General features: G+C 37.8%; 1 protein-coding gene across 3 annotated transcripts in view; it reads left to right on the plus strand.

Annotated features, from left to right (window-relative positions):
- Positions 1–13821, plus strand: part of LOC149200673 (glutamyl-tRNA(Gln) amidotransferase subunit C, chloroplastic/mitochondrial-like) — a 271982-nt gene that overhangs the window by 225500 nt on the left and 32661 nt on the right. For all 3 annotated transcript variants that reach the window (XM_089399617.1, XM_089399619.1, XM_089399618.1), the window contains one exon: positions 12970–13024. In XM_089399617.1, coding sequence (XP_089255743.1) covers positions 12970–13024 — 55 coding nt within the window. The remainder of the gene's footprint in view (positions 1–12969; positions 13025–13821) is intronic.

Raw genomic sequence — 13821 nt, forward strand, 5'->3', positions numbered from 1 at the left:
GTTTTGGTTGGTTCTGTTGTCTTATTTCACTTGTATATATATTTAAGACATAGGACTTAGGGTTAGTGTATATACATTTTTTTTAGTTTCATTGATTTTTATTTAAGTTCGATTTTTTATTTTTATTTTTGCTTTGGTTTCACTCATTCAAATTTATTTATTTATTTTTGTATATACATTAATTCAGATTCTAATACTTTTTTCATTTCTTTTCACCCTTTTTTATTTTTAATTTCATTTTGATTTTGAAAATCTTTAAAAAAATCTAAAAAACATTTAAAAAAAATTAAAATTAAAAAAAATTTAAAAATTCATAACATTTTTGAGAAAACCTAAAAATTCTAAACATTAAAAAATTCTATTTTTTTTTTTTAATTTGACTAAGGAAAATGAAATAAATTAAGGGGTTTTCGCTTAAACATTAAAATTTTTAATGTGGCCCATGGCCCATTAAAAATTTCGATTTTTTTAACCTGTTGAGTTGTTTTACTTCTTTAGTTATCACCTAAGGAATAATTAAAATTTAGACCTAAAGTTCCTTAGTGTTTTTTTTTGTCATTAAATGCATTTTTATGATTTTCCTATGGTCAAAGTACGATAAATGTTTTAAGTTATATTGACTGTTGGAGAAAATTAATTAATTCTAGATCTTGGTCATTAACGATAATCATTCTCTTGCATGACACGGTTTTGGGCGTTTATATTAATCATACTTGATTGTCACTATTCATCACATATTGGAGAAGTTATTCTGGATGACTTGTTTTCTTACTTAATCTATGGTTAATTCAAATTAAAGACATTGGTCGATAATTATCTCTAGTTGGTGGTCATGTCTTGGTTACATTAGAGTTTAATCTATTCATCTGAGGTAATCGAGATTCATTTAAGTTCATTAAGTTGTCCATCACTAAAATCTCCTAGAGTCTATTTTTCACAGGCTACCCTCATCTGTTTACCTAGGGAATACCCCCCTTGACTTGTCTAGGAGAGAGTCTAAACAGAGTGAGTAAGGATTTAAGAGTGACAACCCTTACTCTGAGCGTTGTCGCGGTGCCTAGACACTCTGTGCGACAACACTGCTTTTTGAGGTCTAGTCCAATAGTGCTTTCTATGGCACAGTTTGGTTGGAAGATCCATTAGATGGACGTAAAGAATACCTCCTCAATGGAGATTTGAAGGAAAAAGTCTACATGTATCAACCACAGGGTTTTCAAGTTCGAGGGAAGGAGCATCTTGTTTGCAAACTAAAGAAAGCTCTATATGGCTTGAAGTAGGCATTTGTAGCATGTTACCTCAAAATTGACAGATATTTGGATGAATTGGGGTTCTAGTGGAGTCCTTTGGATTACAATTTGTATGTGAAAAGCATAGATGATGATACATTCTATTGATCATATATGTAGATTACATTCTTATTACCAATAGTGAGGCAAGTGGTATTGAACAGATCAATTTTAATGAGTAAAGTTTTTGACATGACTTATCTAGCCCTTCTACATTATTGACTAGGTGCGGAAGTTTGACAAATAGGTAGCAGCAATTTTATCTCACAAACAAAACATTCTTGGAGTTTGCTTGACAAGTTTAGAATGATAGATTGCAAAATCTTGTCTACACCTATGGAGAAAGGGTTGAAGCTTTCAGGGAAGACTAATTGTAAGGTAATTAGTGAGTCAATGAACAAGCACAACTAGTGGGAACCTTTGAGAAAGGGTTGAAGCTTTCAATGGAGATTGATTCTATTGTAGTTGATGAGTCAGCCTACACGCAGCTAATGGGGCGCTTAATATACTTTATAGCCACTAGGCCTGATTTGAGCGACAGTGTGAGCTTCATATCCAGATTCATGATAATGCCGAAAGTAAAACATTGGATTGTAGAGAAAAGAGTGTCAAGACATGTGAGAGGGAAACTTGAATTTGGCATTTTTGGGAAACTTGAATGTGAGAGGGAAACTTGAAACTTGAGAGGGAAAGAGTGTTGTGTAGGTATACATATTCAAATCATGTAGGCTCTGTGAATGACACAAAATCTACCTCTTGTTATGTTTTTAGCCTTGGCATGGTTGTAGTCACGTGGACCAACAAGAAGTAGCATACAATAGCTCTTGCATTGACTAAAGCAGAATATTGAGAAGTAGTGAAAAGAGCATGTGAGGTAGTTTGGCTCTAGAGACAAAGCCAACATCCTTGCTTTGTGACAATCAAAGTGTGCTCAATTGGAGTATTGACTCAAAAACAAAATCCTTGCTCATGAAACCCATTAAGCAAGTCAAATAAAATAATTTAATTTTTCTTTATTTACATCTCACTACATAAAATCATATTTACATGTCATTACGAAGACCGAACCTAGTTACAATTTTCAACATTCCCTCTTAACTAGGGAGGTATTCATAATGGTACCTTGGACCCTCTCAATATGAAGAATCTCTTAAGAAGAATTCGGATTTGTAACTCATTTGTTATAGCATCATACCAACCAGCGTTCTCATATAGCAAGGCCTTGACTAACAACTCTATCTCTCCACAAGATCAAAGCACAATGCTGGCGAGGCCAATGATTTATAGACAGACTCATCATTGTCTCTCCCGGAACATACCCCACCCGGGTTCTCTTAGGGTATGCTCCATGAGGACTATTCTTATCTTGGACTCCCCAGTCCTCAAAGAATATCGGTCCTCCACGACTACTCTTACTGTTGGATGCCCTATCTCATCCTCAAGGAGTATCAGATGCCAAATGATTAAACAATCCTCCATTCTGCCTTCCCAGGTGAAGAACATAACAACATGTCTATCTCTCTCCTTTTCAAACCAGGAGGATATATTCCATTAAAGGAATGTACTCATTCCATCACAAGGAATGTAAGCTCCCTGCTTAGGAATTTCCAAGTTTCTTCCAAGTAAGAAACTTCTTTATCAAGCTTCCTCTTAACTAGGGACTTCTTGCAGCTTCTCTTGTGGAGATCCTGGAACAACCAGCTTCTTGAAGAGCTCCTTCCTTTGATGTCATGAATTTCTTCTTCGTTAAGGAGTCTTCAACTTTGGAGACTTCTACATAGGGAACAATTAATTCATCACTTTTATTCATGATTTAGTCATGTCTTCAACTCATCAGAAAGTGATTCATCAGGTATTCCATCTGTCTTTGCTTCATATTATTCTTCTTTCATGCCATATTTTTGGCAGGACATTACATCCTTCTATATGGTCCACCTACATAAGCTCATCCAAATATTAGTTCAAAAATAATCAATGAACATATCAAATCAAAGTTACCTTTACCATGACATCTTCCTTTAAGTATCAACATCCTTCATGCAGATTGACTCATCTCCCACTGATATTCATTGTCAAGGGTCTTTATCTTTTTCCAACTTTCATCGTAGTCGTCACAGCTTTCCGGTAGATCTTCTAGTCAAATCTTCTTGGACTTCAGATGTTGAATGCTTTCTATATTCATTGCATATCATCACGATCTCTTCCTATCTCTTCACACTTTATTCCCAGGAGCTTCCAATCTTAGTTCTTGATCGTAGTCAGCTTCCTCATGATTCATATGAGAACATATTATGTTGATTTCATCTGGTGTGACTTATGCTTTGCTACAAACTTTTGGAGGAGATCCTTTTCTTTTCTTTGACCATAGTGATCCATATTATTTGCAACCATATGACTTCTACCATAATTTGTGTATACATACCTCATTTTCCTTTCGGTCATTCAAACTTCTTGTAGCAGGTTCATTTGAACGAGGGAACTTCATCCTGCTATTCCTGTGATGTCATCATATCTTCATTCGTTGAATCCCATGAGATGGAATTCCTGTTGAAAACCTTTTGCTTCCTTTCTTGATTAGTGAATCCTCTAATGAGAATTCCATCAGAGAGACCTGAGGATGTTTCATATCCTCACTTGGCAGATGTTTTCCTTTATAGATTCTGTATGATGACTTTAGTCCATGATGACCTTCATTTCTTTCTATACATATCATTGAGGTTTCCTAAGAGCTTCCTATTCTATTGTAAACAATAAGATCTATCCCAGACATACTTTCTTCTTCCCATGTCACGAGCTCTTACTTCTAATAGTTTCATCATGATGCTATATTCTAATCTGATGTATTTTATCTTATCTATAATTTACAAGTGAAAAGTACCTTCTTGTGAAGAAGATCATCTCAGTCATAATAGAGATCTTTTACTTCTTCATTCTTTGGCTTCTTAGGCTCAAGTTCTTTCACTTCTTCGGTGATGTGGGCTTCTTCCCTATTTCTCTTGTCCTTACCACATTTAGGACAATCTCTTTTATAGTGCCCTAGTTCTTGACATTCATAACATCTAACTTTATCCATGTTCCTCTTTTTCTTTTAAGGACCAAATCTTCCAAATTTCGTTTCCTTATTGTTGTAGCAGCATATGCTTGATTCTGCTCACTTGGTCCAACATCAAGCTTTGCCTTCAGTCTCGTTTCTTCGATCTTACAGAGTGACCATAGATATTGAAATGGAGTAGTGTCTTTCTTCCCATATAAACTTGAAGTGAAGTTACCCCATTCTTCCGGTAGTGCATTCAACACCACTGTGGTCATCTCACTGTCAGACATGACTTTTCCTAATTCTTGTAGTTAATCCCGAATTTCTGATATCCTCATGAAGTATGAGGTTATTCCATCTTCCTTAGATATCTTTAGTTTGTAGAGTTCTTGCCTTAGAGAGATTATTTCTCTTGAAGTACTTACGGAAAACAACTCTACCAATTTGTTGTATATAGCTTTTGCAGTTTCCAATTTTGATACATATGGGATTAGAGAGTCTTTTATAGATTCTATAAGAATCCTTTGGGCTCTCTCTTCTCCCTTCATGTATTTAGCATGTGCTTGAGTATCTTCCTTCACAGGTTTTGTTACCAATCCTTTGATGTGATTAATGACCTCATTTTCAATAAGTTTCAGTTCTATCCTTCTCTTCCATGCAAGGTAATTTGTAGGCCCAACCAATTTATTGCTTTCCTTGCAAAAGGACATGTTAATATTATCGGATGTAGTCATAGACTTACCTAAGAGGTTGTTGTCTACTTCTTGATGTTGAGAGATGATCTGCTTCTTGTGTAGTTGATGAGAGAGAGTTTGATTCACGCTCCTTTTTGAGTGTTATGTTTCTTCCTTCAATTTGAGGAGCTCCGACTTCTTTGAGTGATAATCTTCAGAAATCCTTCTAGGGTTTTGATCTTTCTTCTTGTTTTCCTTCTTGAAGATGACTTCAATATTGTAGATGTAGATCTAGAGTTTCAGATTGATGAAGATCTAGATCTCTTTCTTGGAGTGCTTTAACTTGCTTTGATCCTTGAAGTTTGTTTCTTGTGTGCTCACTTGCCTTGACTGCCCTTTCCTGTCTTCAACACCTAAGCTCTGATACCATGTTGAGAAATCTAGGGCATGTAATGGATACCAATTTCTCTTCTTGATAATTTCTTGTGATGCACTTTTACTTCTTAATCTTATGTTCAATTCTTCGTTAGCTTATTAATGTGTTCTTTCATCAAGACAATTACCAATATGCATAATAAAAGAGACAAGTGACACAGTATATAGGCTTCTCCATCTAGGGCCAAAACCTCTCACCTCTAGAGAGGAAAACTCGATAAAAAATTCTTCTTCTTAGATCTTCAACTGATAAGTACCAAGACCATGACACAGACCCTTGACTCTAGTATCCTTCCAAGAACCTTGTCACCAACCTTGATACTCTGCCTCTTCCTTTGTTTTGCCCTTCTCACACTGCTTTCCTTGGCTCCTTCTAGAGAAACTCGATCTCTATCCTTCTTACTGCTTCTCCTAGGCTTTTCTTAGAGAATCTCGGTCTTTAGGTCTTTCTTGGATTCCTCTAGAGAGACCCAGTCTCTAGATCACTTACTTCGACCTCCAGAAGAGTCCTTCTCTTGCTGCCCTAACTTCGCACTTCCCAGAAGGATCTGCTGCCCAGACTTCGCACTACTGCAAAAGATTTTCCTGCCCAGACTTCACACTGCCCTAGAAGAAAGTCTTTTCACTGGCCCAAAAGAAACCCTAATTTCGCATTACCTAGGAGAATCCTCTTTCTTTCTTCGCACTTCTGCTTCTCTTCTTCGTACTTCTGCTTCTCTTCCTTCTTTCGCACTTCTTCTTGTCTCAAGTAAGTCGAGTTTCTTTTTTTTCAAATGGAGGACGAGGTAGGCTATATATACACCTCCTTCGCTGCCCTTTAGGTGTGGAAATTTCTAAATTGAAATCCTATTGCAGTGATTAATATTATTTCTTCTACTTATTACCTCAGAAATAAGTTATCTACTGCATTCTTACGACAAATATCGAAACATATTCTACTGCAACCTTCACAATTAAAACATTGCAGAAAGTAAATGCAAGTAAAATGTTGGCACACATACAATCGCAATGACACAATTATTTTTGGACAATTATCCCCGGAAAAGCCCAATGCGGGAAAACCGGTGCAGCAAATGAGGGTTTTATTATTCTTCAACAAAAATCTTCATGTACAAATTACACCCAGCAGTATAGAACAAGACTTTCTGAGAATTATTTATAGACGTTCCTGAACAAGTATCTAACCTAAGAGAGATGTTCCTCCACCCTCTGCGTCTCTCTGGCTTGCCTAGCGTCACTTTCTCTAGCCTCTGGACTGGCGTGCGTAATGCTTGCATCACTCAAGCCAACGTTGCCTCTCCCAACGTCAATATGCCCAATGTTGTCTCTTCTATTGCTCTGTGCCTTCGTTCTTGTCTCCCTGACTGATGCTGAACCCTCTCTGTTTCTCCTCCACCTGCAACTCTCCCTCTGAATCGATTTTCCCTTGCCAAACTTCGATCAGTGAGAAAATCGATTTTACTTGGGCAACTGAGTATTTGCCTGGTGTGTTTCCAAATGATCCTCAAGCCGCTTCTTATATCTTCCTGTTGGATAACCAACGACCTAGATTAAATCTTAATGAAAGGCTCAGATCATTTTGGCTTGCTTCGTGTCTTTTTCTAGAAGTTTCACCCATGATTAGATTAATACCCATTAATATTTTAATTTCCCAAGTTTAGACTTAGGAACCCCATTAAAAATATTAATTATTTTAATAAAATCACTTATGGGTGGAATTTCTGAAAACGCTTTATGGGTTCTTTGGAATGTATGTGTCCAAGCCTCCCTGCAAAATTTGAGGCTTAGCGCACATCCGATGCCACCCCAAATCAACACTCCCTCTTAGCGAGGAATGTGCTCTAGCAATAAACTGCTGCTGCATACTGCTCTGACTCTAAAGCATCTTCCTCTGTGCTGTTGATGTCTGACATGCTGTCCACCACCTACTGCGTTGTTGCTACAACTGTACTACTACCTTTGACACTGCCACTGCCAATGCTACATCTGTACTACAACTCCCTCTGAATTTCTGCATCTATGCTGCTGTTGGCACTGCCACTGCCAACCGTCCTTGCACTGCAAACTGCTGTTGCTACTGAAACAAATTTTCAACCATACCCAATTGCTCTCTGAACTGAGTAAACTTAGCTCTTTCGAGAGCCTTTGTGAGTATATCGGCCACCTGCTCTCCTGTGGGAACATACTATAGCTGTATTGCCCCACGCTGAACACAATCTCTGATAAAGTGACAACGGATATCTATATGTTTCGACCGATCATGAAATATTGGATTCTCAGAGAGTTTGATGCAACTTTGATTATCGCAGTAAACCTTGGTCGCTTCCATCCTTTTTCTGAATAGGCTCACAAGCAATTTTCTGAGCCATATGGCTTTGCACGTAGCTGTGCTGGCTGCCATATATTCTGCTTCTGCTGAACTCAGTGCTACCGATTTCTGCTTCCTACTGCACCAAGATATCATCCCTGATCCAACACTGAAGCAATACCCTGAGGTACTTTTTCGGTCTACTGAATTACCTGCCCAATCTGCATTGGTGAACCCATTCAAGCTGATATCCTCCCCTCTAGAGTACTTCAACCCATATTTGATTGTTCCATGTACATACCTAAGTATGTGTCTTGCTGCTGCCTAATGCACCCTTTTTGGTTCCACCATGAACTGACTAAGAGTGTTGACAACAAAACAAATGTCTGGCCTAGTGTTGACCAGATACATAAGCGACCCAATGAGCTGTTTGTACAAGGTGGGATCTACTTCTTTGTCCTCTGATGCATCTATTTTCTTCCAGTTGGTGATCATGGGAGTAGCCATGGGTCGACAATCCTGCATTCTGAATCTCTTCAGAATTTTTGTAGCATACCTTCCTTGTCCAAGGAAGATCTCCCCATTCTTCTGCCAAACTTCCAACCCCATAAAATAATGCATCAATCCCAAGTCCTTCATGTCGAATTCGGCTTCAAGATTCTTCTTGCAGTCCTGGATGAGCCTAGATGACCCAGTTAGGAACATGTCATCTACATATAGTACCAGAATAAGTGGCTCATTCTCTACCAGTAAATAGTAGAGATTGGGATCAACATCACTCTTGACAAATCCCAACTGCTGCACGCAACTATCAATTCGACCATACCATGCTTTGGGTTCCTGCTTGAGCTCGTACATGGCTTTCTTTAACCTGCAAACATGAGATTTCTTCTCATGAGTTTTGAAGCCTTCGGGCTATTCTATATACACCTCCTCTTCTATCACTCCATTCAGGAATGCTGTCTTGACATCTATCTGGTGAATCTCCCATCCCATTTGAGATGTTAGGGATATAACAGATCTGATAGAGGTGTATTGAGCAGCTGGGGCGAAGGTCTCTTCATAGTCTATTCCTTCTTTCTGAGCATAACCCTTAGCTATGAGCCTTGCCTTGTACGTCTCTACGCTATCATCTGCAACATACTTGACCTTGTAGATCCATCGTGATTCTACAACTGATCTATTTTCTGGTCTAGGTACTACTTCCCAAACATCATTCGCCATGATGGAGTTGTACTCTTCCACCAAGGCATCCACCCATACTTGGTGTTGAACAACTTCCTGAAAGCTAGATGGTTCTTCAACCTAAGCTACCAATGCTTGGTATCTATCTGGTTGTCTACGCTACCTCTTATGGGCTCTAGGAGCTCCAACAAACTCCTCTGTGTCCCTCAGTGTCTGTGGCACTTCTCTGCTCGTTCTACCATTGGTGGTGGGAGGCTCAACCAACTCTTCCTCCTGATCCTGTCATTTTGTCCATTGAGAAGCATTTGCATTTCCTCCCTCTGAGGAGATACTGGTGCTGGTCACTGTACTCGACCCAGGTGTATGCTCTCCTGTCTGTCCTTCTTGTTGCCCCTGCTGCTCTTGGACTAACGGAACATCTCCTGACTGATCTTCTGTAGGCATTTCACGAGATTTCCTGAAAGCTCTATCTTCCATGAACTTTGCATCTCGTCTTACTATAATCTTCCTGTTGCCAGCAATGTAGATTCTACATGCCTTTGAGGTCTCGCTGTATCCTACGAGATACCCCTTCTCTTTAGTCTGATCTAGTTTGTTGCGCTTCTTGTCTGGAATGTGGAAATAAGCCATGCTTCTGAATATCCTGAGATGACTAACTTCCGACTTCTTCCTTGTGAACACTCCTTCGGGCGTTCTCTTCCCCAATGCTTTATGAGGAGTTCTATTCTGGATATATACTGCTGTGTTGCAAGCTTCTGCCCATAGATACTTAGGTAGATCCTCATCATACAACATGGATTTGGTTGCCCCAACAATAGTTCGGTTCTTCCGTTCTGCTACTCCATTATGCTCCGGATTATATGGAGCTTTCCACTCTTTTTTGATGCCTTCCTTTTGGCAGAAATCTGTGAAATTTTTTTCTGTATATTCTCCACCATTATCTGAACGCAAAACCTTTTATATTTTTCCCTGTCATATTTTCAACAAGAGCCTTAAACTCTCAGAAACGATCATAGACCTCATCCTTGGTCTTTAAGAAATAGACCTAGGTTTTTCTAGAGTGATCATCGATAAAAGTGATGAAGTATTTGCCACCACTAAGAGCCCTTGCGGACATAGGACCGCAAATATATGAGTGTATTAATCTTAATACATCCTTTGCTCTATTGTTACTTCTGGAAAAGTTTCTTTAGCGTACTTTCCTAGTACACATCCTCTGCACAAGTCATCATGTTCACTACTTAGGACTGGTACCCCTGTAACAGTCTCTCTGAGCATCCTCAATGCTCCATGGTGTAAGTGCCCCATTTGCTTGTGCCATAATTCATTTTGCTCCTTGTCACCATTATAGTTGCTGCCTATCAATGCCATTGGCGATTTGAGTTGCAACCTATACAACTTGTTTCTTCGAACCCCAATTTTTCTTTTTCTTCTTCCAGCTTGTATGCTTAACGTATACTTTCTTCCCGATGAAGTATACATCATATCCCTTGTCCTGTAACCGGGACACTGAAATTAAATTCATTCTTAATCCTGGCACATGCAAAACATTGGTGGCTCGGATGTTGGTCCCTGCTTCCATCTGAAAAGCTATTGTGCCTCTCCCTACTAGAATACATTTCATTCTGTTTCCCATAGTTATTTGGAAGTCCATTTGTTCTTCTTGATAGCTCGAGAAATGTTCTTGTACTCCAGTCATATGAGCTAAAGCCCCACTATCAATGTACCAAACATCCACTGATGCTGAATTAGCTAGGCATGCAAATTCTTCATCTAATCTGGTAGGTAAATCTGAGACACTTTGAGTATCCATATTGTGCCAACTTCTGACGCTAACCTATCCCAACAACTGCTGTAGGAAAAACTATATCCCACCTGAGATAATCCTCCTTGCTGAATCTTCTGCTGCACTGTCCCTTCTACCACTGATAAATTTCGATTGGAAAAGAATCACCTAGAGAGAATTTTCCCATGAAATCCAATCTCCTTGGTTTGAAGTTTTGAATTGCGCAATCCTCTGGGAGATTCGAATTTCTTCCCTTGCAGGAATTTTCCAATCCCCTTCCCTTCTTAGCGCTCGATCCTCCAGCTTCTCTCTTCTGCTTCCTTGTAGCTCTGATACTATGTGGAAATTTCTAAACAAAAATCCTACTGTAGTGATTAATATTATTTCTCCTACTTATTACCTCAGAAATAAGTTATCTACTATATTCTTATGGCAAATATCGAAACATATTCTACGACAACTTTCACAATTAAAACATTGTAGAAAGTAAATGTAAGTAAAATGCTGGCACACATACAATCACAATGACAGTTATTTTTGGACAATTGTCCCTGGAAAGATCCAATGTGTGAAAACCGGTGCAGCAGATGAGGGTTTTATTATTCTTCAGCAAAAATCTTCATGTACAAATTACACCCAGTAGTATAGAACAAGACTTTCTAAGAAAAATTTACTGTTGTTCTTGAACAAGTATCTGACCTGAGAGAGATGTTCCTCCACCCTCTGCATCTCTTTGGCTTGCCTAGCGTCACTTTCTCTGGCCTCTGGACTGGCCTGCACAATGCCTGCGTCACTCAAGCTAGCGCTGCGTCTCCTAGCGTCAATCTGCCCAACGTTGTCCCTTCTACTACTCTGCTTTTTCGTCCCTGTCTCCTTGACTGATGTTGAACCCTCTCTGTCTCTCCTCCACCTGCAAATCTCCCTCTGAATCGATTTTCTCTTGCCGAACTCCGACCAGTGAGAAAATCGATTTTACTTGGGCAACTGAGTATTTGCCTGGTGTGTTTTCCAAATGACCCTCAAGCCCCTTCTTATATCTTCCTGTTGGATAATCAACGGCCTAGATTAAATCTTAATCAAAGACTCAGATTGTTTTGGTTTGATCTGTGTCTTTTTCTATAAGTTTCACATATGATTAGATTAATACCCATTAATATTTTAATTTTCCTAAGTTTAGACTTAGGAACTCCATTAAAAATATTAATTATTTTAATAAAATCACTTCTGGGTGGAATTTCCCAACGCGCTTTCTGGGTTCTTTGGAATGTATGTGCCCAAGCCTCCCTGCAAAATTTGAGGCTTAGATCACATCCGATGCTGCCCCAAATCAACATTAGGCCGACTTGATAGCTAGAGTTAGGCTGACTTGTTCTAGCAGCTTCTTCATCGTTTGTAGGCCGACTTGAAGAGGTTTGGTGACAAGTTCTTGGAGGATATTTTACATAGATAATATTGATCTTTTACGAAATGTAACATGACTTCTTTTACATGACAATGACTCTTACATTTTATGACTACATGACAAATAAATCCTAAAGACTCTCAATTGGAGTCTTGACTCAAACAAAATCCTTGCTCATGAAACCGATGAAGCAAGTCAAATAAAATAATTTGATTTTTCTTTATTTACATATCATTACATAAAATCATATTTACATGTCATTATGATGACTGAACCTAGTTACACTTTTCAACACCCTTGAAGTTGTTCAGAGATGCTGGCAGATGTCTTTGACTACCCATGTCTTATGGACCCTCCCATAACATGTCTCTTTAGGAAATTCAGTTTCAATGCCAAATTATATATTGTCAAAATTTACACTGACTTATAAATATCACTTTGTTTAACCTTTTGATCTTATCAAATAAAAAAAATAATAAATTAGGGCTGGTTTATATTGGGGTCCATATAAATATTGACAAATCTATTGTTTGTGAAGTGAATGTTACTAGGCAGAAAATTCAAAGTAGACTAGGCATGAGGACTTGCTTCATATTTATATACAATGTAATACTCTTTCCTTATTGTTTTGTGGTGTACATGTTTACATCATAACATATAATAGCCTAATAGAAACTGCTCACTATGAATGGTGCTTTATAATTTATGAATCATGAATTCTTGCAGCTGAATTATAATTTTTTTTCTTTTTAGAGGTTTGGTACTGGTATTATGATGTCTTTGTGGACAACGCATATGATACATGCAGAGTGATTTTTGCAATATTCTTACTTTTGTCTTCCTGTAATGTTTTATGCAGATACTAATAAGCTGAGCAATATGCGACCTGATGCACCTATCATTTATGAAGACAGGTGTGTATAGAACTTTCGTTACTTTCTTTTACCGCTTTATGTTTTTTCCATACTCTGATGCTGATTATGCATTAGAATGGCTACATTTTTTGGTACTTACATGTAGTATTTCAAAGATTTTTGCATGAATGTGTAGATGGAATCTTAAGGGAGTACATAGTAAATATTTGGAACTGAAGGCATAGAATTAAGATTTTGGTGTTGATGTGTGGTGGTCAAATCTTTTTGCATGGAAATTGTAGATAGAATCTTAAGAGAGTACATATTAAATATTGGGACTAAAGGCACAGTGAAAATATGATGACTTGGGAACTTCACTAGCAAAGGATGTAGATCATGTAATACCATAAGTCATCTATAAAAGTAATATCTTTAAATAGACATATGGACATCCATGTAGAAAGAAAGGCGTTTTATCAATTATGTTAGACACATAGGGATTTGAAGGAGTCTTTAATATATAACTTTAAATGTGTATATAAACATGTAATTAACAAGGTTCATATACTCATGAATATCCAAAATATTTGGAATATATAAATATTCATTTAGAGGACAAGTAATATTTATATATAAGAATATTGAATATACAAGAGATATGATTGATTACAAATTAGGGCCCTGTTTCTATACTTGGCAATGTGCCCCTTCATGAATAATCATGTTCTTTATGACATGTCTCTTCAATATACCCATTATTATTAATTATTAATTATATATTCATAACATTATTTATATTGATAACATTTGCCTTCTCCTTTAGAAAAGCTTTGTCCTCAAAGCTTATTGATGGAAAC

The sequence above is a fragment of the Pinus tabuliformis genome, chromosome 2_1 (genome assembly GCF_031772625.1).
Source record: "Pinus tabuliformis cultivar Carrire ecotype Pingquan chromosome 2_1, CPIR1, whole genome shotgun sequence".
NCBI lineage: Eukaryota > Viridiplantae > Streptophyta > Pinopsida > Pinales > Pinaceae > Pinus > Pinus tabuliformis.